Source organism: Hyla sarda, chromosome 7 (genome assembly GCF_029499605.1).
Source record: "Hyla sarda isolate aHylSar1 chromosome 7, aHylSar1.hap1, whole genome shotgun sequence".
In the NCBI taxonomy this organism is placed as follows: domain Eukaryota; kingdom Metazoa; phylum Chordata; class Amphibia; order Anura; family Hylidae; genus Hyla; species Hyla sarda.
Window position 1 is genome coordinate 167,980,805 of NC_079195.1, and position 27,785 is coordinate 168,008,589.

General features: G+C 39.4%; 1 protein-coding gene across 1 annotated transcript in view; it reads left to right on the forward strand.

Annotated features, from left to right (window-relative positions):
- The window catches only part of CXCL12 (C-X-C motif chemokine ligand 12), a 67,944-nt gene extending 40,184 nt beyond the window's left edge, over positions 1–27,760 (forward strand). Inside the window, exon 4 of the mRNA XM_056531244.1 lies at positions 21,632–27,760. Coding sequence (XP_056387219.1) covers positions 21,632–21,647 — 16 coding nt within the window. The 3' untranslated portion in view covers positions 21,648–27,760. The remainder of the gene's footprint in view (positions 1–21,631) is intronic.
- Positions 27,761–27,785: the final 25 nt, after the last annotated feature.

Genomic DNA, 27,785 nt, shown 5'->3' on the forward strand with positions numbered 1-27,785 from the left:
AATTTACAAATCTGTTTAACTTTCTGGAGTCAGTTGATATAAAAAAAAAGTTTTTTCCTGGAATACCGCTTTATTAACCATTTCTGACTTACATTGCAGATTGCGTTTAATTTTAGTGAATGCATTTATCATTTAATAAGGATTTTATTAGATTAAACCTTAAGAGTGCTGTCAATGTGATTAAGTACTGTCCATGTTTTTATACCCTGAGAGCCCCCTTGATAGTGCATAGCTACACTGCTCAAAAAAAATTAAGGGAACACTAAGATAACACATCCTAGATCTGAATGAATGAACTAATCATATGAAATACTATCGTCTTTACATAGTTGAATGTGCTAACAACAAAATGACACAAAAATTATCAATGGAAATCAAATTTATCAACCCATGGAGGTCTGGATATGGAGTCCCACTCAAAATCAAAGTGGAGAACCACACTACAAGCTGATCCAACTTTGATGTAATGTCCTTAAAACAAGACAAAATGAGGCTCAGTAGTGTGTGTGTGGCCTCCATGTGCCCGTATGACCTCCCTACAACGCCTGGGCATGCTTCTGATGAGTTGGCAGATGGTCTCCTGAGGGATTTCCTCCCAAACCTGGACTAAAGCATCCGCCAACTTCTGGACAGTCTGTGGTGCAAAGTTGGTGGATGGAGCAAGACATGATGTCCCAGATGTGCTCAATCGGATTCAGGTCTGGGGAACGGGCTGGCCAGTCCATAGCATCAATGACACACTCCAGCCACATGAGGTCTATCATTGTCTTGCATTAGGAGGAACCCAGGGCCAACCGTACCAGCATGTGGTCTCACAAGGGGTTTGAGGATCTCATCTCGGTACCTAATGGCAGTCAGGCTACCTCTGGTAAGCACATGGAGGGCTGTGTGGCCCCCAAAGAAATGCCACCCTCACCATTACTGACCCATTGCCAAGCCGGTCATGCTGTAGGATGTTGCAGGCAGCAGAACGTTCTCCACGGCGTTTCCAGACTCTGTCACGTCTGTCAAATGTGCACAGTGTAAACCTGCTTTCATCTGTGAAGAGCACGGGGTGCCAGTGGTGAATTTGCCAATCTTGGTGTTCTTGGTGCCAAACATCCTGCATGGTGTTGGACTGTAAGCACAACCCACACCTGTGGATGTCAGGCCATCATACCATCCTCAAGGAGTCTGTTTCTGACCGTTTGAGTGGACACATGCACATTTGTGGCCTGCTGGAGGTCATTTTGCAGGGTTTTTACAGTGCTCCTCCTGTTCCTCCTTGCACAAAGGCAGAGGTAGCGGTCCTGCTGAATGGTTGTTGCCCATCTACCGCCTCCTCCACATCTCCTGATGTACTGGCCTGTCTCCTGGTAGTGCTCCTTCTCACGCTACCACTAGAGTGAAAGCACTGCCAGCATTCAAAAGTGACCAAAACATCAGCCAGGCGGCATAGGAACTGGTCTGTGGTCACCACCTGCAGAACCACTCCTTTATTGGGGATGTCTTGCTAATTGCCTATAATTTCCACCTGTTGTCTGTTCCATTTGCACAACAACATGTGAAATTGATTGTCAATCAGTGTTGCTTCCTGAGTGGACAGTGGGATTTCACAGAAGTGTGATTGACTTGAAGTTACATTGTGTTGTTTAAGTGTTCCCTTTATTTTTTTGAACAGTGTATTTTTCATTCTCAAGGGGCAAAACCATTAGTACAAACACAGCTACCTCCTCCATTTCTTCTCTGGGTAATTGCACAATACAACACATCACAACACAACACCTATCTGCAATGCCATGACATAGGGCTGGTGAAAATCCACTAAACAGGTTCACACTGTGCTGGGCTGATGATTTACGCAATTTATTTCTAAAGATGGTATGTGGGTGGAGAAGAAGTTACTGAGTTACTGTTCACCTGGGTTTTTTGAAAGTTGGTATGTGAGACAAAATAGGACATAAAGAGCAGCATAGCAAGGAAAGGGTTATACTAAGTTGCTGCTGAGAAAAGCACAGAGAAAATGGTAAGCTCTGCCTCTAAACATGTTATAAATCACATAAGCTATTAAATGGAGGTAAGCTGTTTGTAACAAAAGCGACCATTTAAAATCGAGAAATATATGAATAGTTATTTTCTGTGTGCCCCAGAAGATAAGTCATGTTACTCCTTCCTCCTCCTCGCTATTGCTGGATCAAAATCCGCTGGAAACCAGCTGCAAAGATTCTTTCCCTACTGCTCTGTCTACATTAGGAACCAATGTTAAGCTCCATCATAAGCCTCGCCCTTTCAGCTGTTTATTAAGAGATTAGCAGGAAATCATCCTTTGCAGATATTCTGCACATTAACTATGAGCAAGTTTACCTTCTGCTTACTTATATTATTTATTTATCAGTTTATTGTTACTAAAATTCTGGAGCACAACACTATGACAGCTGTGCTTTTAGAGATTAAAATGCTTCAATGGACACTAACTTTTTACGCAATTCATGCTCACAAGTAAATCTCTATATCATCATTGTTAAAAAATTTTACCCCCTGAAAATGATCCTAAAGCTTCAGCCTCTAGGGGTCTCAGTCTGTCTCATAACAGACACCAAGAAGAACTTCAGGAAGTGGGGTGGGGAAAACATATCCCAGGCTCCCCCCCTTTTGATAATACAGTCCGTGCCTCAGCTACAATCTACAGAATCTCTACAGATACACGTAAGTCAGCTGATGCATAATCAAGGAATCACCTTATTTACTGACTCATTTTTGTAATTATTCTACTATCCAAAAACCTACAAATAGCTTTTCGGATAGTCACACTTATGTATGTGCTGTTATTTTTCAAGGTATGTGCTATAATGGCTTTTTACTTGCTAAAAATGACTCAGCTGGAATTTATCATTTCCTGCACCAGCATAAAATGACAAAATTGGGCAATTTTTTGGTGCAATCCTGTTCTTTGCTGAAATATGCTGCACAACTCCAAATTTGCGCAAAATAATTTGCACAATTTGTCACTCTGTGCTGGTGTAGGGAATGATAAAATTCTCCTTTGCCTTCTGGATGTAACACATACACTCACATGTGTGTTATAACCATATCCACTACGGGAAGTGATTAAAGGAAGTGCAACAGAGATCAGTGCTGGCTAGTGGTGAACAGTGAACTGCAAAGAGGGTGCACTGAACTGGGGTAACAGCTGGGAAAATAATAATATAACATCTCAAATCTATGGCTCTAGACACACAAAACCATTTATCATGTAAGGATAGAGCATTATTTTCAGTTATTGTTGTTTAGATTTTCAAAGGAACTGCTGTTTTGCAAATATTGATTCAATGAACAAAATTGCTGCTCAATTCACACTTTTGATGCAGTTTTTGCAAGCAAAACTAGATTAATCCAATTCATCCAAAGAACATACAACATTAAAGCTATAACTTATTCTCCCTCATTTAGTTATTTTATAAAAAAAAAAAAAAAAAAAGGAATGAGAAACTGTTCCAAACCTGCATGAATTGGTCATAGTAGTGTAATTAAGAACAGAGGAGCAGTGCTTGTAACATGCAGAGGAAAGCCAGTTCTATATAAAGTCCCCATATGGGACTTATTTCATGTTATTATGATTGGTAAGATGGGAAACCCCTACAATCATTTAGTGCAACATGTAAGGGCATCCTATAGCAGATCATGCATGGTTCTACTAAACTCTACTAAACTACAGGGAGGGTACAGTTTCTATGCAACTAGGAGGCAAGAAGGGATTACCAGCTGTCCATCAATGAAGGAAAAGCAGTGTTTGCCAGAAGAAAACCCTCTCCAAGACATTTGTGCTGTGCTTGGATGGTTTAAGAAGAGGACCTCATAGTCAGCTGCATCATAAATGCAAGGAGGAGATGGAGGGTAGTCCTAGAGTCATGTCATTCTCTAGCTGTAGACTCAGAGCTCAGTATGCTTCTTAAAGGGTACCTCTCATCAAAAAAACTTTTGATATATTATAGATTAATGTATGCAGAATAACTTTACAATTGCATGTTATTAAAAAATATGCTTCTTTCTATTTAATTTTCCACTTTGAATAAATGACCACTAGGGGTCTCCCTACCAGTCCTGGCAGCAAGCATTTCAGACTCATGCTGGAGTCCTAAACACTACGAGCTGCCAGTCTGCTTTGTTCACAAAGGAGAACACTCAGAGCTGCCAGCCTGCTTTGTTCACAGCCTGTTTGGCTGTGAACAAAGCAGGCTGGCAGCTCTGAGTGTTTAGGACTCCAGCATGAGTCAGAAATGCTTGCTGACAGGACTGATCGGGAGAAATACAATAGAAAGAAACATATTTTTCATTAACATGCTATTGAAAAGTTATTCAAGATTCATTAATCTAAAATACGGTATATCAAAAGTTTATTTGATGAGAGGTACCCTTTAAGTGTTTGTATTTTGCTGCCAGCCAGTATAGTTTAGTAGTCTCAAACAAATAAGCATATTTTGTAGCTTATTTATGGACACATCCAGGTCATCTTAAAGATTAAAGGGGCACTCCAGTGAAAAACAATTGTTTTTAAATTAACTGTTGTCAGAAAATTAAACAAATTTGTAAATTACTTCCATGTAAAATCTTAAGCCTTCCAATACTTATCAGATGCTGTATGCTCCAGAGAAAGTTGTGTAGTTCTTTCCAGTCTGACCACACTGCTCTCTGCTGAGACCTCTGTCCTTATCAGGAACTGTTAAGAGTAGAAGCATACAGCAACTGATAAGTGCTGGAAAGATTAAGATTTTTGAACAGAATATAAAAATCTGTTTTTTCTGGCACCAGTTGATTTGAAAACATTTGTAGAATACCCCTTTAAGGGTACATTCACACTGCATATTTTGAGGTGTTTTTTTGCTGCTGATTTTCCTACTCAATTAAATTAATGGGTAGGAAAATCATCAGAAATATACACATGTGATCATACGCAAAAGGGGTATTTCAGCTCTAAACAAAAAAAAAAACCGTATGTAATGCTGGATCAAAAAAAAAAATACTTAACTGCCCCTTGTTTCCCAGTTCGGAGCAGTACCTGGCCGCTCATCCTATCACTGACTGCAGCAGTGTCCCATTTTAGCCAGTGATTGGCTGAGTGGGCTGGTCCTAAGTGATTAGAGCATATGTGACAGGTGACCATGTATTCTGTAAAAGGGACTGGATCATCTTGCTAGAGAAGAAAGTTGATTGGAAAGGAAAGGGTTTAGCGGTGCTGCTGCTATCTCTGCATGTATGCTGCTCTCTAACAGCAGAATAATATTTGGCATCTGATGCACTACCTATATTTGGGGAGGTTAGTGGCATGTCAGATGTAAAGAGGTAAAGAATTAAAAACCCCTTAAGGACCACAGGTTTTTCCATTTTTGCACTTATGTTTTTTCCTCCTTACCTTTTTAAAAATCATAACCCTTTCAGTTTTGCACCTAAAAATCCATATTATGGCTTATTTTTTGCAACACCAATTCTAATTTTTGCAGTGACATCAGTCATTTTACCCAAAAATCTACGGCGAAATTTTGGGAGTTTCCATTTCTACGCAGTACATTTTTCGGTAAAAATTACACTTTCTCTTTATTCTGTAGGTCCATATGATTAAAATGATACCCTACTTATATAGGTTTGATTTTGTCGTACTTCTGGAAAAAAATCATAACTACATGGTGGAAAATGTATACGTTTAAAATGGTCATCTTCTGACCCCTATAACTTTTTTATTTTAACCCCTTCAGGACCAAGCCCATTTTGGCCTTAAGGACCAGAGCGTTTTTTGCACATCGGACCACTGTCACTTTAAACATTAATAACTCTTTAATGCTTTTAGTTATCATTCTGATTCCGAGCTTGTTTTTTCGTGACATATTCTACTTTAACATGGTGGTAAATTTTTGTGGTAACTTGCATCCTTTCCTTGTGAAAAATCCTAAAATTTGATGAAAAATTTGAAAATTTTGCATTTTTCTAACTTTGAAGCTCTCTGCTTGTAAGGAAAATGTATATTACAAATAAAAAATTTTTTTATTCACATATACAATATGTCTACTTTATCTTTGCATCATAAAAGTGACGAGTTTTTACTTTTGGAAGACACCAGAGGGCTTCAAAGTTCAGCAGCAATTTTCCAATTTTTCACAAAATTTTCAAACTCACTATTTTTCAGGGACCAGTTCAGGTTTGAAGTGGATTTGAAGGGTCTTCATATTAGAAATACTCCACAAAAGACCCCATTATAAAAACTGCACCCCCAAAGTATTCAAAATGACATTCAGTCATCATTTTAACCCTTTAGGTGTTTCACAGGAATAGAAGCAAAGTGAAGGAGAAAATTCACAATCTTCATTTTTTACACTCGCATGTTCTTGTAGACCCAATTTTTGAATTTTTACAAGGGGTAAAAGGAGAAAATGTATACTTATATTTGTAGCCCAATTTCTCTCGAGTAAGCACATACCTCATATGTCTATGTAAATTGTTCGGCGGGCGCAGTAGAGGGCTCAGAAGGGAAAGAGCGACAAGGGGATTTTGGAGAGTACGTTTTTCTGAAATGGTTTTTGGGGGGCATGTTGCATTTAGGAAGCCCCTATGGTGCCAGAACAGCAAAAACCCCTCACGTGGCATACCATTTTGGAAACTAGACCCCTTGAGGAACATAACAAGGAATAAAGTGAGCCTTAATACCCCACAGGTGTTTCACGACTTTTGCATATGTAAAAAAAAAATAAAAATGTTTTCACTAAAATGTGTGTTTCCCCCCAAATTTCACATTTTTCCAAGGGTTAATAGCAGGAAATACCCCCCAATATTTGTAACCCCTTCTCTTATGAGTATGGAGGTACCCCATAAGTTGACCTGAAGTGCACTATGGGCGAACTACAATGCTCAGAAGAGAAGGAGTCATATTTGGCTTTTTGAGAGCAAATTTTGCTCGGGGGGCATGTCGCATTTAGGAAGCCCCTATGGTGCCAGAACAGCAAAAAAAAAACACATGGCATACCATTTTGGAAACTAGACCCCTTGAGGAATGTAACAAGGAATAAAGTGAGCCTTATTACCCCACAGGTGTTTCACGACTTTTGCATATGTAAAAAAAAAAAAAAAATTTCCACTAAAATGTATGTTTCCCCCCAAATTTAACATTTTTGCAAGGGTTAATAGCAGGAAATACCCCCCAATATTTGTAACCCCTTCTCTTCTGAGTATGGAGGTACCCCATAAGTGGACCTGAAGTGCACTATGGGCGAACTACAATGCTCAGAAGAGAAGGAGTCATATTTGGCTTTTTGAGAGCAAATTTTGCTTGGGGGGCATATCGCATTTAGGAAGCCCCTATGGTGCCAGAATAGCTAAAAAAAACCACATGGCATACCATTTTGGAAACGAGACCCCTTGAGGAACGTAACAAGGGATACAGTGAGCATTTTCCCCCCACTGGTGTCTGACAGATCTTTGGAACAGTGGGCTGTACAAGTTTTCATTTTCACGGACCACTGTTCCAAAGATCCGTCAGACACCTGTGGGGGGTAAATTCTCACTGCACCCCTCATTACATTCCGTGAGGGGTGTCGTTTCCGAAATGGGGTCACATGTGGGGTTTTGTTTTTTTTGCGTTTGTCAAAACCGCTGTAACAATCAGCCACCCCTGTGCAAATCACCTCAAATGTACATGGCGCACTCTCCCTTCTGGTCCTTGTTGTGCGCCCCCAGAGCAGTTTGCGCTCACATATGGGGTATCTCTGTAGTCGGGAGAAATTGCGTTACAAATTTTGGGGGGCTTTTTTCCCTTTTACCTCTTGTGAAAATGTAAAGTATAGGGCAACATCAGCATGTTAGTGTAAAAAATATAATTTTTTTACACTAACATTCTGGTGTAGACCCCAACATTTCCTTTTCATGAAGGGTTAAAGAAGAAAAAGCCCCCCAAACCTTGTAACGCAATTTCTCCCGAGTACGGCGATACCCCATATGTCGCCCTAAACTGTTGCCTTGAAATACGACAGGGCTCCAAAGTGAGAGCGCCGTGCGCATTTGAGGCCTAAATTAGGGATTTGCATAGGGGTGGACATAGGGGTATTCTACGCCAGTGATTCCCAAACAGGGTGCCTCCAGCTGTTGCAAAACTCCCAGCATGCGTGGACAGTCAACGGCTGTCCGGCAATACTGGGAGTTGTTGTTTTTCAACAGCTGGAGGCTCTGCTTTGGAAACAGTGGCGTACCGGACGTTCTTATTGGGGGAGGGGGGCTGTGTAGGGGTATGTGTATATGTAGTGTTTTTAACTTTTTATTTTATTTTGTGTTGGTGTAGTATAGTGTAGTGTTTTTAGGGTACAGTCACATGGGCGGGGGATTACAGCGAGTTTCCCAGCGCAAAATTTGCTGCATCTCAAGATGCGAGAAACCCACTGTAAAAGCCTCGCCCATGTGTATGTGGGGGGGGGGGGTGCACCAGCTGTTGCAAAACCACAACTCCCAGCATGCATGGTCTGTTAGTGCATGCTTGGAGTTATAGTTTTGCAACAGCTGGAGGCACACAGGTTAGGAAACACTGAGTTCGAAACAGACAATGTTTCCCAACCAGTGTGTCTCCAGTTGTTGCAAAACTACAACTCCCAGCATGCCCAGACAGCTGAAGGGCATGCTGGGAGTTGTAGTTCGGCAACATCTGAAGGGCCAGATGTTGCTGAACTAAAACTCCCAGCATGCCTGGACAGTCAGTGCATACTGGGAGTTGTAGTTTTGCAACAGCTGGAAGAGCACAGATCGGAGCCAAAGGCTGTCTAGGCATGCTGGGAGTTGTAGTTTTCAGACTCCTAGAAGCAGCAGTGAAGATCTTCACTGCTGCCTCTGAGGACCACATACTTACCCGTCGCTGCTCGTCCACGTGGCCGGTCCCGCGCTGCTCCTCGGTCTCGCCGCTGGATCTGGTAAGGCTGCCGGTCCCCGCGTGTTCCCCCTCCTATGCTGCAGGTCCCCGCGAGCCCCCGCAGCCATCGTCCCCCGTTCTGCCCGACTTCCAGGGGCGGGCAGTGCGGGGGATCTGAACTTTCACCCCAGATCACTGTGATTGGTCCACAGGGACCAATCACAGTGATCGCTGACCAGGACCATCAATGGATGGTCCTGGGGGTGAAGCAGAAGTTGTCCCCTGCTGGAAACAGCGGGACTTCTGCCAGTTAACCCGTGCGATGCTGCGCATCGCCGGGTTAACTGAATGTCATTTATAAACGCCGGGATGCGCGAACGCGCTGCACAACCCGGCGTTTATATATGACATTCTGCGGGAAGGGGTTAATGCGTATGGGGCGGTATGGGGGCTATTTTTTAGTGGTACAATTTTTTTATTGATCAGACTTTTTTTCATGATATAAAAAGTGGCCAAAAATGTGTTATTTTGGAATTATTTTGCGCGTACGCCATTGATCGTGGGGTTTAATTAATTATATATTTGTATAGTTCGGACATTTATGCACGCGGCGATACCACATATGTTTATATTTATATTTGTTTACATGGGGGGGGGGGTTTCATGGGAAAAGGGGGGTGATTTTGACTTTTATTAGGGAAAGGCTTAAATCACACATTTTTTTACACTTTTTTTTTGCAGTGTTATAGCTCCAATGGGGGCATTGATCAGTGTTATCGGCCGTCGATTGCTCAAGCCTGCACCTCAGGCTTGGAGCAATCAATCGCCAATCGGAGGAAGGTAAGAGGACCTCCTAGCTGATTGGGACACCGCATTTTCACTGCAGAGGTCCCGATCAGTCCCACTGAGCAGCAGGGAAGCTTTTACTTTTGTTTTAGACACGGCGTTCAACATTGAATGCTTCAGTTACATGCCGAGACCGACCTGATATGACACGGGGTCACCACATGACCCCGCGTTATAGCGCGGAAGCCTGCCAAGGATGTAAATATACATCCTTAGTCAATTAATAGGAGCCATATTCAAAAACTTGCTTAGTATTACTAAAACTAGGAAGTCTAAGATTATGTAAGATTTTAATAAGTGTCTCAGGCTGTTTGAAAATCTGGCACAGTTTATACGGTGTGCTCAGTCTACACCATCTTTAAGACATTAAAAACTGTTTTTTATGGTGGCAGACTTTAAAAAATTTGGCACAATTTAAGATACCACCACCTTTTCAAGAGGATATGCCCCTTAAAAAATGAATGTATTATGTTCCATTCATATATTTGCAGCAAATGCAAAATATATGCATTGGGAAATTCTCCCTGTACAAATAACCAGCCCACTATAAATAAATAAACCCTTTTTTGCTATCACTAATAGGCTATGGTCACACAGAATATTTTGGTCAGTATTTTTAGCCTAAACCAGGGGTGGAACTGACACAGAGGAAAACTATGGTGGAAAGATTTGCAACTCTTGTGCTTTGTTTTGCACCCACTCCTAGTTTTGGCTAAAAATACAGATCAAAATACTGACCAAATTACTTTGTGTGAACGTACCCTTAAACTTTTTATAACAATTGTTAGTATACACATCGACAACTGCATTATAAACCGTTGCATGTGCAGGAGTTCTGTGACAGTAGTAAATTTTATTCACATTAAACAGTTGCCCAGAAAGCATTTTGAATAAGCCTATTTATACATTTCAGTTTTGAACATATATACATATGTAGGATTTAACCCCTTAAGGATCAAGGATGTATATTTACGTCCTTGGCCGGCTCCCGCGATATAACGCAGGGTCACGCGGTCACCGCGTCATAGCGGGTCGGTCCAGGCATGTATCTGAAGCTGGGACCCGGGGCTAATAGCGCACGGCAGCGATCGCAATGCCGCACGCTATTAACCCTTTAGACGCGGCGTTCAAAGTTGAACCAAAAGTGAAAGCTGCCCGGCAGCTCAGTGGGGCTGATCGGGACCACCGCAGTGAAAATGCGGTGTCCCGATCAGCTGGGACACAAGCGGAGGTCCTCTTACCTGCCTCCGGCGTGTCCCTTCAGCAATTGATTGCTCCAAGCCTGAGATGCATTCTTGAGCAATCGACCGCCAATAACGCTGATCACTGCAAAGCTTTGGCTTTGCAGTGAACAGTGCTGGCAATCAGTGTGCGCAGTGTTATAGGTCCCTATGGGAGCTATGACACTGCAAAAAAAAAAGTGTAAAAAAAAAGTTAATAAATGTGATTTTACCCTTTCCTTAATAAAAGTTCAAATCACCCCCCTTTACCCATAAAAAACCACCATGTAAATAGAAATAAATAGAAACATATGTGGTATTGCCGTGTGCGTAAATGTCCAAACTCTAAAAATATATCATTAATTAAACCGCACGGTCAATGGCGTATGCGCAAAAAAATTCCAAAGTCCAAAATAAAGATTTTTGATCGCTTTTTATATCATGAAAAAATTAATAAAAAGTGATCAAAAAGTCCGATCAATACAAAAATGGTACAGCTACAAACGTCAGATCCCGGCGCAAAAAATGAGCCTCATACCGCCCCAAATTCCCCAAACGCAGAAAAATAAAAAAGTTATAGGGGTCAGAAGATGACAATTTTAAACGTATAAATTTCTGTGCATGTAGTTATGATTTTTTCCAAAAGAACAACAAAATCAAACAGATATAAGTAGGGTATCATTTTAATCGTATGGACCTACAGAATAAAGATCAGATGTAATTTTTACAGAAAAATTTACTGCATAGAAACGGAAGCCCCCACAAAATGGCGTTTTTTCTTCAATTTCGTCGCACAATGATTTTTTTCCCCTTTCGCTGTAGATTTTTGGGTAAAATGACTGATGTCACCGCAAAGTAGAATTGGCGGCGCAAAAAATAAGCCATCATATGGATTTTTTGGTGCAAAATTGAAGGTGCAAAATTTTTAAAAGGTGAGGAGGAAAAAAACGAAAAATCCCCAGTCCTTAAGGGGTTAAAGAGATGTATATATAGCATCAAGATTTAAACTACATTTTCTCTTCTTTATATTACCCCCTCCCCACACGCACACACACACACACACACACTCTTCTGTATTGTTTTAACTTTTTTGTGGCGCCAAGACTTACAATTTAGTTATTATGTTTTATTTATAGATTTGGAGGGAATCAAGACCTAAAGGAAGCCTCAATTATTTTGCTCCTTTCTTCCATATTGGCAGTGAGAACTTACAGTATTGCACAATTATACAATGAAATGCTCGCCTTTGTTCCCATTCAGAGTGCTGCCACATATTACCCTTGCAATTAGATTGATATAAAAGCTAATGTATTGAATAAAAGCTCACCATTTAATATATTTTAGGTTTATTTAAAAATAGGATCAACCTTTTAGTGAACAAATTATCAAATGATTACATGTTGTTTAATAAAATTGTCACAACTATGTAAATCCATCTAATCTAGAAAACATATGTGGCAAGAAAAGTGCGCTTTGGGCTCTGGAGTCAAGTTGTGCAAAAAGTTGAACTATTTTTTTATTTTTTTATTTTACAAATCCTGATATAATTCTGATATACTTAAAAGGAATGTGCCTTTAGAAAATGACCCAATTAATGACATATTTTTTTCCATTTTACTATATTCTACTGTATATTCTAAAATAATCTTTGTCTTGCATTTTTCAATCTAACCACTAGGCCTAGTATTAACATGAGACTTCCCGTTGTGATGATAAGGAAGAGGCTGCAGGAAAGTGATCTGTAGCCTCTTTCTTAGATAGAGAAGCCAGTATATGAAGCAGCAGAACAGCCTGTATTTCTCCTGAGGTTACCTGTTGATTTTTCTTTGCACCCCTAACAAATTCTTCTGGCAGTTATGGCTGAAATCTTTCGAGGTCTACCTGACCTTTGCTTGGCATTGAGAGATTTCAAAACTTTTCACTTCTTAATAATTAAACAGTACTGACCAGTTTTGGATCTCTTTTTATATTCATTTCCATCTTTATAGTTTTAATTTCCATTACTTTGTTACGTAGGTTCTTTCCTACTCCCTATGGTCACCATGTGTCTCTGTAAGGCCTTGTCCACACTGTTGAAATTTCAATAAGATTCTGCTTCTCTGTGGACACCGTGAAATTTCCACAGCTGAATTGTTCTGGCGAAACTGACGTCTGCCCATAGAATAAATACCTTCATTCTTTGGGCAGAATCCTGCTGAACTACCGCCTCTGGGGATGGCAATATCCGTGCGGTCCTGATGACTTATGTGACACCTGCTCCAGACAGGATCTCCGCCCGGAGAATCTGATTCAGTAGTATCAACGAGGCCTAACAAGGCCAAACATTCAAGGAATGTAAGGTTTTGATCAGGGCCATTTGGGTGATGTTTGTTATCATGATGATTTCCAAAGGAGCCATTCATGTGATAATAATTTACTTCATATGATCACTATATTTACACGAAAGACAATTTTTTGGCATGATCAGTCATATTTTTTTTAAATAAATGCCAAAATGTCACAATTTCTTTCAGAGTTTACAAACTTTTAAGCGCAACTGTATGTATAAACATTAATACATAGTATACTTTCATTCCATGCCTTTCTGGAAACACCATTTACTGGAAGAAGGACAAGGTATGATTTACTTTTGTCTATCATACACATTTTAGGCAGTGTGATTTCATTGTCTAATGGATATAAATTATCTGTAAAATGAAAATATACTGCCTAACACAGGCACATCACAGGCAATACCACACACAGTGCTGTTAAATAGACATTATTAAGTATTTGCATATGGTCTCTTGTGAGATTTATGTAAGCTGTGAATATTTTATACATACAGGCCATGTATAAAATGTATTTTTATATAAACATGAAGAAAATGTTTCACATAGGAAGAGGTAATTGTATAAATGCTATGCGTAGGTGGAAATGCAGATGAGGTTTGTTATTTGTGTAAATGAAATGAAAAAAATGGCTTCAAGTCCACTCACACACTGGTTCGCCCCTTTGAAAATCTGTTCCATCATTTTTTTGTTGGGGGTGGAAAGGTTTTCCTACAGGCCGTATTGTAGGAAAATGTATAGTTCTTTTTAGCCACCCATAAATCATGGTAAATACTGAGTGGAATACAGTTATTCCTTAGTAACCACAAGCTAAAATGTCCATCACTATTAAATCTTCTGGTCTGTCAAACAGACCTGGACTGCAGCAAATCTGCAGTGCATCCACCATGTTTGAACATACCCTAAAAGGGGTATTTTAAGCTTATCGAAAATATAGAAACGTGTTTATGTGAGTGTGAACACCCACCAAATGATGCCGCTATAGCTCAGAAGAAGCTCCCCCCCCCCCTTATATTGCCCAACTGTGTGCCAGACCTTTATCTTGATGCTGCCAGGGCTTGCTGTATGCAGGATTACAGTATGAAGCACTATAACTTAATGATTTTTCTCCTTTCTCACACACATTGGCCAAGATTTATCAAATTGTGTGAGAGAAAAATTCAAGTGACTCTCCCACAGCAACCAATCACAGCTCAACTTTGACTTTATCAGAGCTGTAAATGAAGTGAAAGCTGAGCTGTGATTGGATGTTACATTGTATTCTTAAAGCTGCTTGCGTACCCCTCTATTTGTGAAGTAGTGCTGTCGTTTTCCCCTGTTTCTCTGCTTCTCTCTGACTCTGCATTATCTGCTGCCCAGCAGGAGAAGCATGATTCCTCCAGAAGCAGGAAGGGGGAGTTGGGGAGCAGAGAAGATAAGGGGCATGTGTTCAGAATACAGGATATCACACGAACAGGAAATAATAAACATCAGGGAAAAATCATGTAACTGCATGCAAGACTGGCCCACAACATGATTTCAGCTACAGACAAAGCATTAGTATGTGACAAATATTAACCCCTTAACCCCTTAAGGAGTCAGGGTTTTTCCGTTTTTGCACTTTTGTTTTTTCCTCCTTACCTTTTAAAAATCATAACCCTTTCAATTTTCCACCTAAAAATCCATATTATGGCTTATTTTTTGCGTCGCCAATTCTACTTTGCAGTGACATTAGTCATTTTACCCAAAAATTCACGGCAAAATGGGAAAAAAATCATTGTGCGACAAAATCGAAGAAAAAACGCCATTTTGTAATTTTTGGGGGCTTCCATTTCTACGCAGTGCATATTTCGGTAAAAATGACACCTTATCATTATTCTGTAGGTCCATACGATTAAAATGATACCCTACTTATATAGGTTTGATTTTGTCGCACTTCTGGAAAAAATCATAACTACATGCAGGAAAATTTATACGTTTAAAAATGTCATCTTCTGACCCCTATAACTTTTTTATTTTTCCACGTACAGGGCGGTATGAGGACTCATTTTTTGTGCCGTGATCTGAAGTTTTTATCAGTATGATTTTTGTTTTGATCGGACTTTTTGATCACTTTTTATTCATTTTTTAATGGTATAAAAAGTGACCAAAATACGCTTTTTTGGACTTTGGAATTTTTTTGCGCGTACGCCATTAACCGTGTGGTTTAATTAATGATATATTTTTATAGTTCGGACATTTATGCACGCGGCAATACCACATATGTTTATTTTTTTTTACACTGTTTTTTTTTTTATGGGAAAAGGGGGGTGATTCAAACTTTTATTAGGGAACGGGTTAAATGACCTTTATTAACACTTTTTTTTTACATTTTATTTGCAGTGTTATAGGTCCCATAGGTACCTATAACACTGCACACACTGATCTTTTACACAGATCACAGGCGTGTATTAACACGCCTGTGATCAGTGTTATCGGCGCTTGACTGCTCCTGCCTGGATCTCAGGCACGGAGCAGTCATTCATCGATCGGACACCGAGGAGGCAGGTAAGGGCCCTCCCCGTGTCCGGTCAGCTGTTCGGGATGCCGGGATTTCACCGCAGCGGTCCCGAACAGCCCGACTGAGCAGCCGGGTCACTTTCACTTTCGCTTTAGAAGCGGCGGTCAGCTTTGACCGCCGCTTCTAAAGGGTTAATACCGCACATCACCGCGATCGGCGATGTGTGGTATTAGCCACAGGTCCCGGCCGTTGATGAGCGCTGGGACCGACACGATATGATGCGGGATCGCGGCGCGATCCAGCTTCACATCGCGGGAGCCGGCGCAGGACGTAAATATACGTCCTGCGTCGTTAAGGGGTTAAGGAGGCAGGGTTTTTCTGTTTTTGCACTGTTTTTTCCTCATGCCCTTCTAAAAAATCATAATTACTTTAAATTTTGCACCTACAGACCCATATGAGGGCTGTTTTTTTGCGCCACCAATTTCACTTTGTAATGACATCAATCATTTTACCCCCCAATCTATGGTGAAATCGGCAAAAAAATATTTGTGGGACAAAATTGAAAAAAAAAAGCAATTTATTTTTTATTTTGAGGGCTTCTGTTTCTACGCAGTGCATTTTTTTGTAAAAATGACACCTTATCTTTATTCTGTAGGCCTATATGATTAAAATGATACCCTATTTATATAGGTTTGATTTTGTTTTGCTTCTGGTAAAAATCATAACTACATGCACTAAAATTAATATGTTTAAAATGTCCTCTTCTGACCCTATAACTTTTTTTTAATTTTCTGCATACAGGGCAGTATGAGGGCTCTTTTTTGCATTGTGATCTGAAGTTTTTATCGGTACCATGTTTCTTTTGATCTGACTTTTTGATCGTTTTTTTTTCATTTTTTTATGGTATAAAAAGTGACCAAAAATATGCTGTTTAGGACTCTGGAATTTTTTTCCGGCACGCCATTTACCGTGTGGTTTAATTTACGTTATATTCTAATAGTTCAGACATTTACGCACGTGGTGATACCACATATGTTTATATTTATTTTTATGGGAAAAGGGGGGTGATTCAAACTTTTATTAGGGAAGGGGTTAAAACATTTACCGTATTTATCGGCGTATAACACGCACTTTTTAGGCAAAAATTTTTAGCCTAAAGTCTGTGTGAATGTTATACGCCGATACACCCCCAGGAAAGGCAGGGGGAGAGAGGCCGTCGCTGCCCGCTTCTCTCCCCCTGCCTTTCCTGGGGTCTAGAGCGCTGCTGTCGGCCCTTTTCACCCCCTGGTTATCGGCGCCGCTGCCCGTTCTGTCCCCCTGACTATCGGTGCCGGCGCCGATAGCCAGGGAGAGAGAAGCGGCGCCGAAAGCCAGGGGGAGAGAAGGGGCAGCGGCACCCATTGCCGGCGCCGCTGCCCCGTTGCCTCCCCCCATCCCCGGTGGCATAATTACCTGAGTCGGGTCCGCGCTGCTCCAGGCCTCCGTCGTGCGTCCCCGGCATCATTGCTATGCGCTGAACGGCACGGCGCATGACGTCAGAGCGCCGCGCCGTGCATAGCAATGACGCTGGGGACGCACGAGGGAGGCCTGGAGCAGCGCGGACCCGACTCAGGTAATTATGCCACCGGGGATGGGGGGAGGCAACGGGGCAGCGGCACCGGCAATGGGTGCCGCTGCCCCTTCTCTCCCCCTGGCTGTCGGCACCGCTTCTCTCTCCCTGGCTATCGGCGCCGGCACCGATAGTCAGGGGGACAGAACGGGCAGCGGCGCTGATAACCAGGGGGTGAAAAGGGCCGACAGCAGCGCTCTAGACCCCAGGAAAGGCAGGGGGAGAGAAGCGGGCAGCGACAGCCTCTCTCCCCCTGCCTTTCCTGGGGGTATATCGGGGTATACACGCGCACACACAAACCCTCATTTTACCATGGATATTTGGGTAAAAAACTTTTTTTACCCAAATATCCTTGGTAAAATGAGGGTGCGTGTTATAGGCCGGTGCGTGGTATACCCCGATAAATACGGTAATAACTCTTTTTTTACACTTTTTTTTTTGCAATGTTATAGCCCCCATAGGAGACTATAACATGCATTACACTGATTGAATGCACTGATCAATGCTGTTATAGCATTGCATTAAGCAGTGTTATCGGCGGTCGATTGCTCAAGCCTGGATCTCAGGCTTGGAGCAATCAAGCACTGATCGGACAGCCAGGAGAAAGGTAAGAAGACTCCTGCTGTCCTGTCAGCTGTTCAGGATGCCGCAATTTCACCTCGGCTGTCCCGAACAGCCCACTGAGTTAACCGGAGATACTTTTCTCCTGCTTTAGACACCGCAATCAACTTTGATATCAGCGTTTAAAGGTTTAGTACCATACTTCAGCGTTGTCTGCTATTAGCTGTGGGTTCTGGTTGCTGATAGCATGATAGCAACCGGGATATGCTGGGTATGAAGCTCGATAAGCTCCTGAGAGCGCTTCACATAACGGGAGCTGGCCACGAGCGCAAATATATACGCTTGTGGTCGTTAAGGGGTTAAAGCAACTAAACAATTTTCACACAAATTTTACAGATCAGAAAGCCCCAGAAAGACCTGTTGATGCTGCCTCTAGTTCTATTTGCCTTCAATGGAAGATTTAATTCAAAACTGTATTAAAAAAGAAGTGACATGTCATTTCTTTTCTGAGCAGCTCCTAGTTTCCCTTTAAAATCAATGCAGTTATTAGTCATGTGAACAAGCCCTTAGAATAGAAATCTAAAAATATGTTTACCCAAGAACCAGCTCATCCAAATGATCCTGCAGTCATTAGTTGTAAAATCTCCAAAATGTGCTCCTCATTAAAGGGTAAAAGTCCATAAGAATTCCCTTGTGTCCATAGAGAAACATATAGGTGTTTATATAAACAATGTATTCATGTATTGATGGTCAGTGTACCTGGAAGTCACTGTGCTCTTCTTTAAATGCTGCAGATGTTTGGCCCCTGTCTTCCTCTCAAATGGTTCAGCTGCCTCTGCTGAGTTCAGTGAGGCAGGGAGTGAGCTGAGCAGGAAGGTAACCCCTCCCTCCTGCCAGCAAATCTGTCCATTTTTTGCTATTGTTAGGATGGATTAGACTAGGATACCTGGGTCTAATGACATAATTAGGGAGACCCTTAGTAGCAGTTTTTAACAAGTTTTTTTTCCATCTTAAAGAAATAAATGTCCAATAAGAACAGCACATGCAGAGTTGTAGTCTTTCAGCATTGGGTGCAGGCGGGTATATGACAGTATGGAATAAACTAACAAATATGTCTATAGGAGCTCCTGTCCTAGAGCCCATGTGATGATAGGAATTCAGCATCCAGGGCCTTATCAGTGAGTGTGTGTGTATGTACTATTTTTATCGCACCTATCTAGTCCACCAGCAGTACAACAGAAATGTAATTAAGGGGATATTCAGCTACAGATACAATGGAATCCACTCTGGGTGATATAAAAAAATAAATAAAAAAAAATACTTACCTGCCCCCTTATCTCCTGCACCTGACTTTCAACCGTTTCTCTTCCCCCGCCATGTACCACTGCTTTCTGGTTACTGAGATGGGTCGACCCCACAGGAACTGCTTACTCACTGACCAAGGTGACTCATAGAAACTAGTGGTAGATGGCATGTAGAGAGAGAGATTGTGGAATTTCACTCGGAATTCCCACGGAATTCCGCTGTGTGAACCTAACATTAGTGTAAATGGGTTACGCGCAAAGAAAGAACATGTTCATTCTTTACATGGATTCCGCGGGCACTGCATAGCCGTCAAAGTATTTTCGGCGGCGGCTGCCGTATGGAATTTCCGCTCGCTGAATTCAGCGAGCGGAGATTCCGCAGTGTGAACGCACACTTAGTCAATTACCATTTTGTTTCCTGTGTCAGTCTACACAGCAAAGCTGAAAAATAAGCTGCATAAAAATAGTAAGCTATAGTCTATTGTCTGCACTCTGGTTGGTAGTGTAGAATCTGGAATATTTCAGCATTTATTTTATATGAATATAGACATAAAAGGGAAAAATAACATTTAAAAATGTGTTAATATTGAAAACCTGTTTTAAATAATATGTCAATTTCTGATGTTGGATTACTGCAGGCATCTTTGGCTCAGACAAAAGTGCATGTTGTTTCTATGGAGGCAGGAGGCAGCTGCTGGATATAAAATCCAGCATGAGTTATCCTCTTTTGTCTCCAAAATTAACAACAGCAGTATTTATTACTGCCCATGGAGATTTAACTCTGGTTTCTACTCAGTTTATTGTTGTTTTTGTACAGAATCTAGTATATTCATGCATTCAATCTAGTATATTCATACATTTATATTGTATGTAAATGTAATATGTAGGTTAATTTGTATCTATAACTTAGTAACGCATAGATTATAAAATATTGTGCTTCACAATATATTAGTAACCAAGGAAAACTTTCAATGGCTTTCTGAGCTCCCCTGCCTCCTCCCTATTCACTGCTGGGCCCACCCCTCTTATAAATATGCAAATTACTTTACTATCCTGCCGGTAGGTGTGGGCGCTGATTAGCTACACCCGGAAGGCAAAAGGGCCTGTGCTCTGCTCAGAGTGCCCTATAAGCCAGTATATTGGGTTTAGTGTGGGAGAACAAGCTGTGGCATAAATGTCCAATAGATGTGGGTCCCACCTAGGTGCCACCTGGGATTTTGAGGCCCCTCCGGTCTGGTTGGTGATCAAGAAGCCAAAAAAAGTGAGGTGGCTGTTTTATGTAGTTTGAGTAAGTCCCATTGACATTATTGGAAGTTGCACAGTGTAGCACCCAATAATACAAATTTCCAATACTTTTCCAATTTTTTAAATAAAAGTTTCTAAACTCTAAAAAATATTAACACATTTGGTATTGCCACTTGCTGAACTAAATGTCTGAACTATTAAAATATAACATTATTAATCCCACATGTAAACGGTGTAAATAAAAAAAAAAGAATTACTCATTTTTGGTTACATCACATCCTCAGAAAATCAAACCCAAATGATACCGATAAAAAGTACAAATCAGGCAAAAATGAGCCGTCATACAGCTCTGTAAACAAAAAAAAGTAAAAAATTGATTGTGGTCAGAATATGGTATTCAAAGCATTTTTATTTATTTTTTTAAATTTACATTTTAAGTAATAATGATAACAAAAACTATATAAATTGGCTATCACTGTAATAGTACTGATCTGCTGATAACTGATCTATAGATAATTTAAACATTTTACTGCAATGTGAATGGTAAAGAAAACTATATCCCTCAAGGAATGCAGAATTGCAGATTTTTTTTATTTTAGCCCACAATTTTTTTGCTTTTGTTTTACAGTAAACAATAATGGTGTCTTTAAAAAGTACAATTGGTTTGGCAATAAACAACCTCTAATATAGCTCTGTGAAAAAAATTAAAAAAAGATGGCTCCTAGAAGATGAGGAGTTTCAAACATGGCAAACATCACTAATGGGTGAATGGGTTAAATTGAACAGTTAAAGCCAATATACTTTATTATTTATTATATTATTTATTTCTATATAATTTCTTTTCTTATTTTTTTATATCTTTGCTAGATAGTAAAGGGAATGAGACACAACCTTATGTTGTTATATTTATAGTCTCTGCTTTCTCAAACTATTTTTTACAGGTTGTTACCTCATTGAGGCTGTTTTATATTTGTTCGTGGTTTCTTTTTTGTTTATCATCCAAATGCCTACTGGCTTATGTCACCTTTAATTCTGCATGGGATTTGGCAATGAATGTTAAAAGATAACATTAGAGCAAAACTGGGCAAAATAAATTGTATAGAATTTTATTATAAGAAACCCGTAATTACAATTACCCTTGATTTATGAATTGTTTCAACTATTTCTTCTTTACCAACAGGAAGGTGAAAACTTAAACTCCATCTCATGTGCTGGTGCAGAAGACATTTTGAGAATCTTATTATCCTGCACTGATTCCTTGCAAATCTACCACAGGCTTCCAACTGCACACAGTACTCCAGTTCTTATTGTGCTTCTACTATATATATGGAGATGGACACTTGATCCTTGTCATTCCAGCACTGTTAGCAGAATGGACAGCTGCACTGATTTTAAACTTTGTTAAGTTAATTTGTCAGTTTTCTCCTTTTTTTTTATAATGGAACTTAAGCCTTATACATGGTTGGTTAGAGATGGCTTAAAACATGGTGGGGATTAAGCTATTAACATTAAAAAGCAATAAATGACCTTCATTTGCCATATTCCCTAAAGTCCAGTTAAGTAGGAAAACTATTTTTTTTTTTCTATTCCAATAAAATGGAAATTAACCTTATTTCAAACATAATGCCAATTTAACATACATCATAGGTCAGAAAATCCAGAGGGGGGAAAATAATATCTAAAAAGGTTTAATGACTTATTGCGTATTCATTCAACAGAAAGAGCTTTACAAGAGAAAATGATCTATTGTTCAAACTAAGTTTTGTTGTTTGTTTGTTTTTTGTTTGTTTAATTGTTTTCCACATTACTACCTATTTAAAAAAAAAATGAAAAAAAAATTTGTGAAATTCTGTTTTCATTCTGGCCATTATTTCTAATAAGTTGACACTTCCTGGTCTGTAGAGATGACTTTTTAGTATCCTCCTTATCATTATAGGCAGGATAACAACGGAATGTGACACCGATATATAAATAACACAGGATTCACCACTGAACAATTTTCTATGTACAGGTCTTAGAGCATGCCTAGAAAAATCCTATTGAAGTCAATGACCCTGATTTACTAAAAGTGGAGTGTAGTTTTCTTTGTGGGTTTTAATTCCCTACAATTTTTTTCCACGGTATTTACTAAGGTTTTCCTACATTTTACACTTTTCCCTACATTTTGCTTTTTTTTACACATGCTCTGGTCTGTAGGGTTTTCCTCAGCGGAAATCCACCACATTTGCTGTGGAAACCATAGTAAATATGTTGTTTTTTTGTGAAAATGTCAGTGACACGCCCCTTTTTCTGTGACCATGCCCCTTTTTGCCGACAGTCACACCCCTTTTTCGGTTTTCCCAGTAAAATGGAGAGTTGGTCGTTTTTTTTTTCATTTCTGGCGCAATGAGACAGAATCTGTCGCAATGAGACATGTCGGGTTTACAATAATAAATCAGGGCCATTAAGTCAGCTTCAGACTATAGGTTCATCTTATGGTGTTAAAAGAAACTTAGGTAAGATAGCTAGCTACCCTGATAATCATCTACATGAAATAGATTAAAAAAAATCTACAACCAGATAATAAAAATAGATAACTAAAAGAGTATATACATCTGGTTTCTATTAGCACTAAATGAGTAGGTGATCAATTCCCTTTGACTTCCATCTAACACGAGAAATATGTTTCCACTGAGATATTGTATATGGCATTGGCCAGGCTTCACAGATTCACTATTCATAGATTTCCTAGTTTTATGTAAATAAACTTAAATATTGTTTAATGAAAAGTTCTCTACCTTTTATCATGCTTTGTCTTAATCTCTCACCACTTTCAAGATCCATGGTTGCTATCAGTTAATTGGGAACATGTTTCTTTACACCAAAAGGCTAAAACCCCTAAAACATTCTCAAGATAATTTGTTACAGTAAGGCGTTGTTCTTAACAGGATAATGGCTACAACTGTTTGTATATATACCTAGGGTATATATGAAATGTATCCACAGGCTCCACCCACCTAAATGGTTCATGATTGTCCTTTTCATCTCTATCAGACTAGTATATGTGGGAAAACCTTGTCTGTGCTATGGAGACTATTGTTAGAACATAGACTTTAGCTTTTCAGCCAGGTCCCACACAGTACAAGTTCACATTATAAGTATAATACATTGTCCTATGGAGATTGCAAATGCACAGATGTACTATTCAGAGTGCAATGAAGTCTACCTTACAATAGCCAGCCCCCCTTTATTTCTATTAAACAACAGCGAGAGATGACATTGCAGTGTCATTTTGTGTTTTAAATAATTTGATGGTGTTTAGGTATTGTCCACCAATAAAAATAAAGAAAAATATTATACATGTGCTCTAAAAATGAAGTGAACAGGGCCACATCTCGCCTAAGCAATGGTTTGTTTCCCGGGCTCTAGGCTGATAAATATTACCCATGTTGTAACATCATGCTGAAGATATGACATTTTACTACTAATATGGCATCACCAGGACAATTTTTCCTTAAAATAGTAGTTGTAGAAAACTGTAAGGATTTTATGTGTTTATAATATTAGAGAATAGTACAACTATTCAATTCACAATGAAGAATCTCTCCTGGGGTCAGACTTTTCAGAAACCTATTAAAGCAGTGGTCTTAATAGGACAATGTGGGGAAATTCTTAAAAAAAATGGCAAGGACAAGTAAAGCTTTTCCAAAGTTTTCTAGAAAAATTTGAATGTAACTAATTTATCCCTGTTGGCAACGCTACTATGATTATAAATCTGTCTGGCCTGAGCATTTCTATATACACAGACTTGGACTTCTTCATTATAATGCCTATATTACCTTTTAGTTACATAACTGGTTGTGTCAGCATCAAAATTATACACTGTTTAAAATGAGGCATAAACCTGACAAACTTTTTATTTGATCGGTTTTCCAGCTTTTGGATAATGACTGACCCCAATATTTTCTTGTGTGACCTGTGGGTGTTAAGAACTAAGCTAATACCTGCCAAGGCTGTTTTTGTGAACAGCGTTCAATCATTAGGTTCAGTAACTCTAGTCACTGCCCAATAGTCCCAGTTCTAAGTTAATACATCATTTAATCAGAATTATTGCTTTATTAAGCTGAACTTTGGCTTTATGCAATCAGCAGTATAAAGAATAAGATACAGTTGCTAAATATGCATTTTCATATGCAGTACTTTCGGAATGGCATTTAAAATGGCAATAGTATTTTTTAAAGACTAAAGGTACCCATATACATTAAACAGAACTTGGCCAAACCTACTAATTCCAGCTGACCATCTAGTGGGTTTCAGTGCCCCCTAATTGTCCCCTAATGGCAGATTGTTGGGGAAAGGGATCAGGCATGATGAATTTTAACATGGCTAGTTTTAGATAAGTTTCTACCAGAAGAATGTTGCCCCACCAGAAAAATGCACACACTTGTCCAAGTTGTGTATGTTTATGGGGAAGTTGGAGAAATAACTGTACATTAAATAAGTGTTTAGCCATAACGTGTATGACCATCTTTACGTAGAAGCATATTCAGTATTTCTCTGGCAAACACATTTTGTATAATGAGAACTCACTGAAAGCATTTTACTGCCAATTTTTCCTCAGCATTGCTTCTGGAGGGAGATACAACTTGTAGGTGTTTTGGCTGGGTTTAGCAGAAAAGCCATGAGTCTGAGCAGTAATAAAGTCCTTTCTGCTATTTTGTCTACAGTAGACTTCTCCTTATCTGATAGATAATATACTGCTAAAAGTTTCAGCTCACTGCATATGAGAACATATCCACAAAGATCGTGAAAGAAGGACTGTGCAACATTTCTATAAGTTTAATTGTAGTGGCTAGAAATAATAGTGCATCCTTCAAGCAACCAAAAACCTCCATTTTCCAACAAATTTACTGAGCAGACATTTTCGAAAAAGTTACTGAGCATACATGTCAAAGCTTACTACATTCACAAATACGTGGAAATGTTTTTAAACAATCACCCCAGCTCCATTATATGTTGAGCATACATAAGATTTTCTTTGAGAGTATCTCTCCTAGAATTATACTTTTCACTTTACAATTTTGTGTGGTCAGCTTAAAAATATTTACTGTAACATTTTTTTAGATAATATTGTCATAAACAGCTATATCTAAGATAAAGTGGGACAGACATTGCTCTGGATTTCCTGTCAATAACTTTAGCCAATGTCAGAATTCTAGTGAAGAACATACAGGAAAGACTCATTATTTTTCCTTCTCTTGGATGCACTAAATACAGATACAGTAGTCAAATTCCTTGTATTGCAAAATTCCTTAGCTCCCACTTTTCAGTGCATCAAGCTACATATAAAGCCCAGTGTACATGGTCAAAGTGTGGCTGTATGGATCCTTAGTATGCCATCCTGAAAAGTCTATTCATAAAAACCTACTAAATGTCCAAATTCCACAATTGTGTAAAAAAAAAAAGTATATATATGGTGCTATATATATGGTGCTATATTTATAGAAATACTATACGGAAGAGCATGGCAAATATTAAGCACATGTAGGAGGCCTGAATGCTGCTGTACAGGCCCCATGCACATGGCTCATGTGCCTGAGGCCTAGTGCTATGATTGTGTGCTGCCACTATAAAGAGAACAGAATGAGGCCATATAGGACACATAGAGAAAACTATAGACATATACCCCCTTAAAAAGTACCTGTCACCAAACTAAACTTGTAATATATTGTTCCCTGTTATTATAAGACACCTTGCAATTTACTTGCTGTTAAAATTATCAACCTTGTTTTTAATGTGATTGGAAAAATAGCCACTAGGTGGCTCTGTTCTGTTCCCTGTGCAAGTCAAACAGTTAGTTTGGTCTCCTCCCAGCCTGGCAGGAGACCAAACTCAGGAAGTACATGCGGGGAATGGCAAGGCACAGCTTTCGCAGGCTTCAGTGATGTCACGCCTGTTGGGGAATGCCCACTTTCCCCTGCCAGGAGCTCACACAATGTGAGCAAGGAAAAAGGTATAATACAGAGCTTTTTAAAGCTCAGCAATTTTTAATCTGAGTTAGATTAGAAAATATGGTTTGATGACATGTACTGTTTAATAAACAGGTTGTGTTCCTTATGTCCTATTTTGAACTACTTTCTTTATACATCTGGCATATTTTCCTAACTAAGGGCCTTATTAGGGATGTGCAACCGAGTGATAGCAGAAAAGGACAATCTAGTGATTGCTTGTACAACCCTCCCAGCTTAAGGCTTGTAATAGGATCTATGAACGAGCTCTAATCTACAGTAAGCATCAGGCCATCTAAAAAGCCCTTTACCCCTGCCATCTCCTGGAATCTTTTTTTCAAATGAAGGAAAGCAAAAAGAATATGCTTATGGAATTTACCATTTATCATTGTGCGTGTACACATTTATATAGGATATTACAACTATTGACACAACAGAAGTGAAACTATCTACTGCTTGCTCTACCAATAAACAAGGCCTAGGCCCTAGAATAGAGTAACATACTGTTTTTTGTTTGTTGAAGTGTTATAATGGTGCAGGTTGGTGCCGAGTAATGTGTTATGAAGTGCAGTTGAATATATTGGTATTCTACCAATGTTAGTATGTCAGGTTCTGATGTTCTAATTCACAGTGAATCATGAATATAAACTTTTGTTTTGCCATTGTATACAATTTCTTCTAAAACCTTGGCTATAAACCATAATCATGGTATTATAAACAGGAAACTATACTAAAAAGCACTGGATTTATGAAAAGAATGCACTGCCATACAAAATCTGAATTACGCTTATTCTCTGTGTTAAACTGAATAAAGATCCACTGTAATCTCAATAAATGTGAAATGTTCCTAATCAGAAATGTATCCTCAACATGTGTTTGTACATGGAGAGCAAATCGGTCTGTCTTCTGCATGTACGCAGAGTAACAATGCATACCTCAAGATAAGTGGATATTGATATCTATACATATGTAACACATTAAAATTGCCCTGACATATGAAAAATACAGTAATTTTGTAATAAAAGTTTCTGAAAGCATAAAACATATATAAAGCAAGACATTTTCAGCAATAAATAATTGAATTTATAGGACATGAAGGATGACATAGCCAAGTTCCTTATAAAATAATTTCAAGAACATTCAAGATGCTTTTCAGCACTAATAAATTAAAGTGGACATTGTAACAGACCTTGAAAAGACCTTGTCTTATACTATTATACATGCTTTAAAGGGGTACTCCAGTGGAAAACTTTTTTTTTTTAAATCCACTGGTGCCAGAAAGTTAAACAGATTTGTAAATGACTTATATTAAAAATCGTAATCCTTCCAGTACTTATTAGCTGCTGA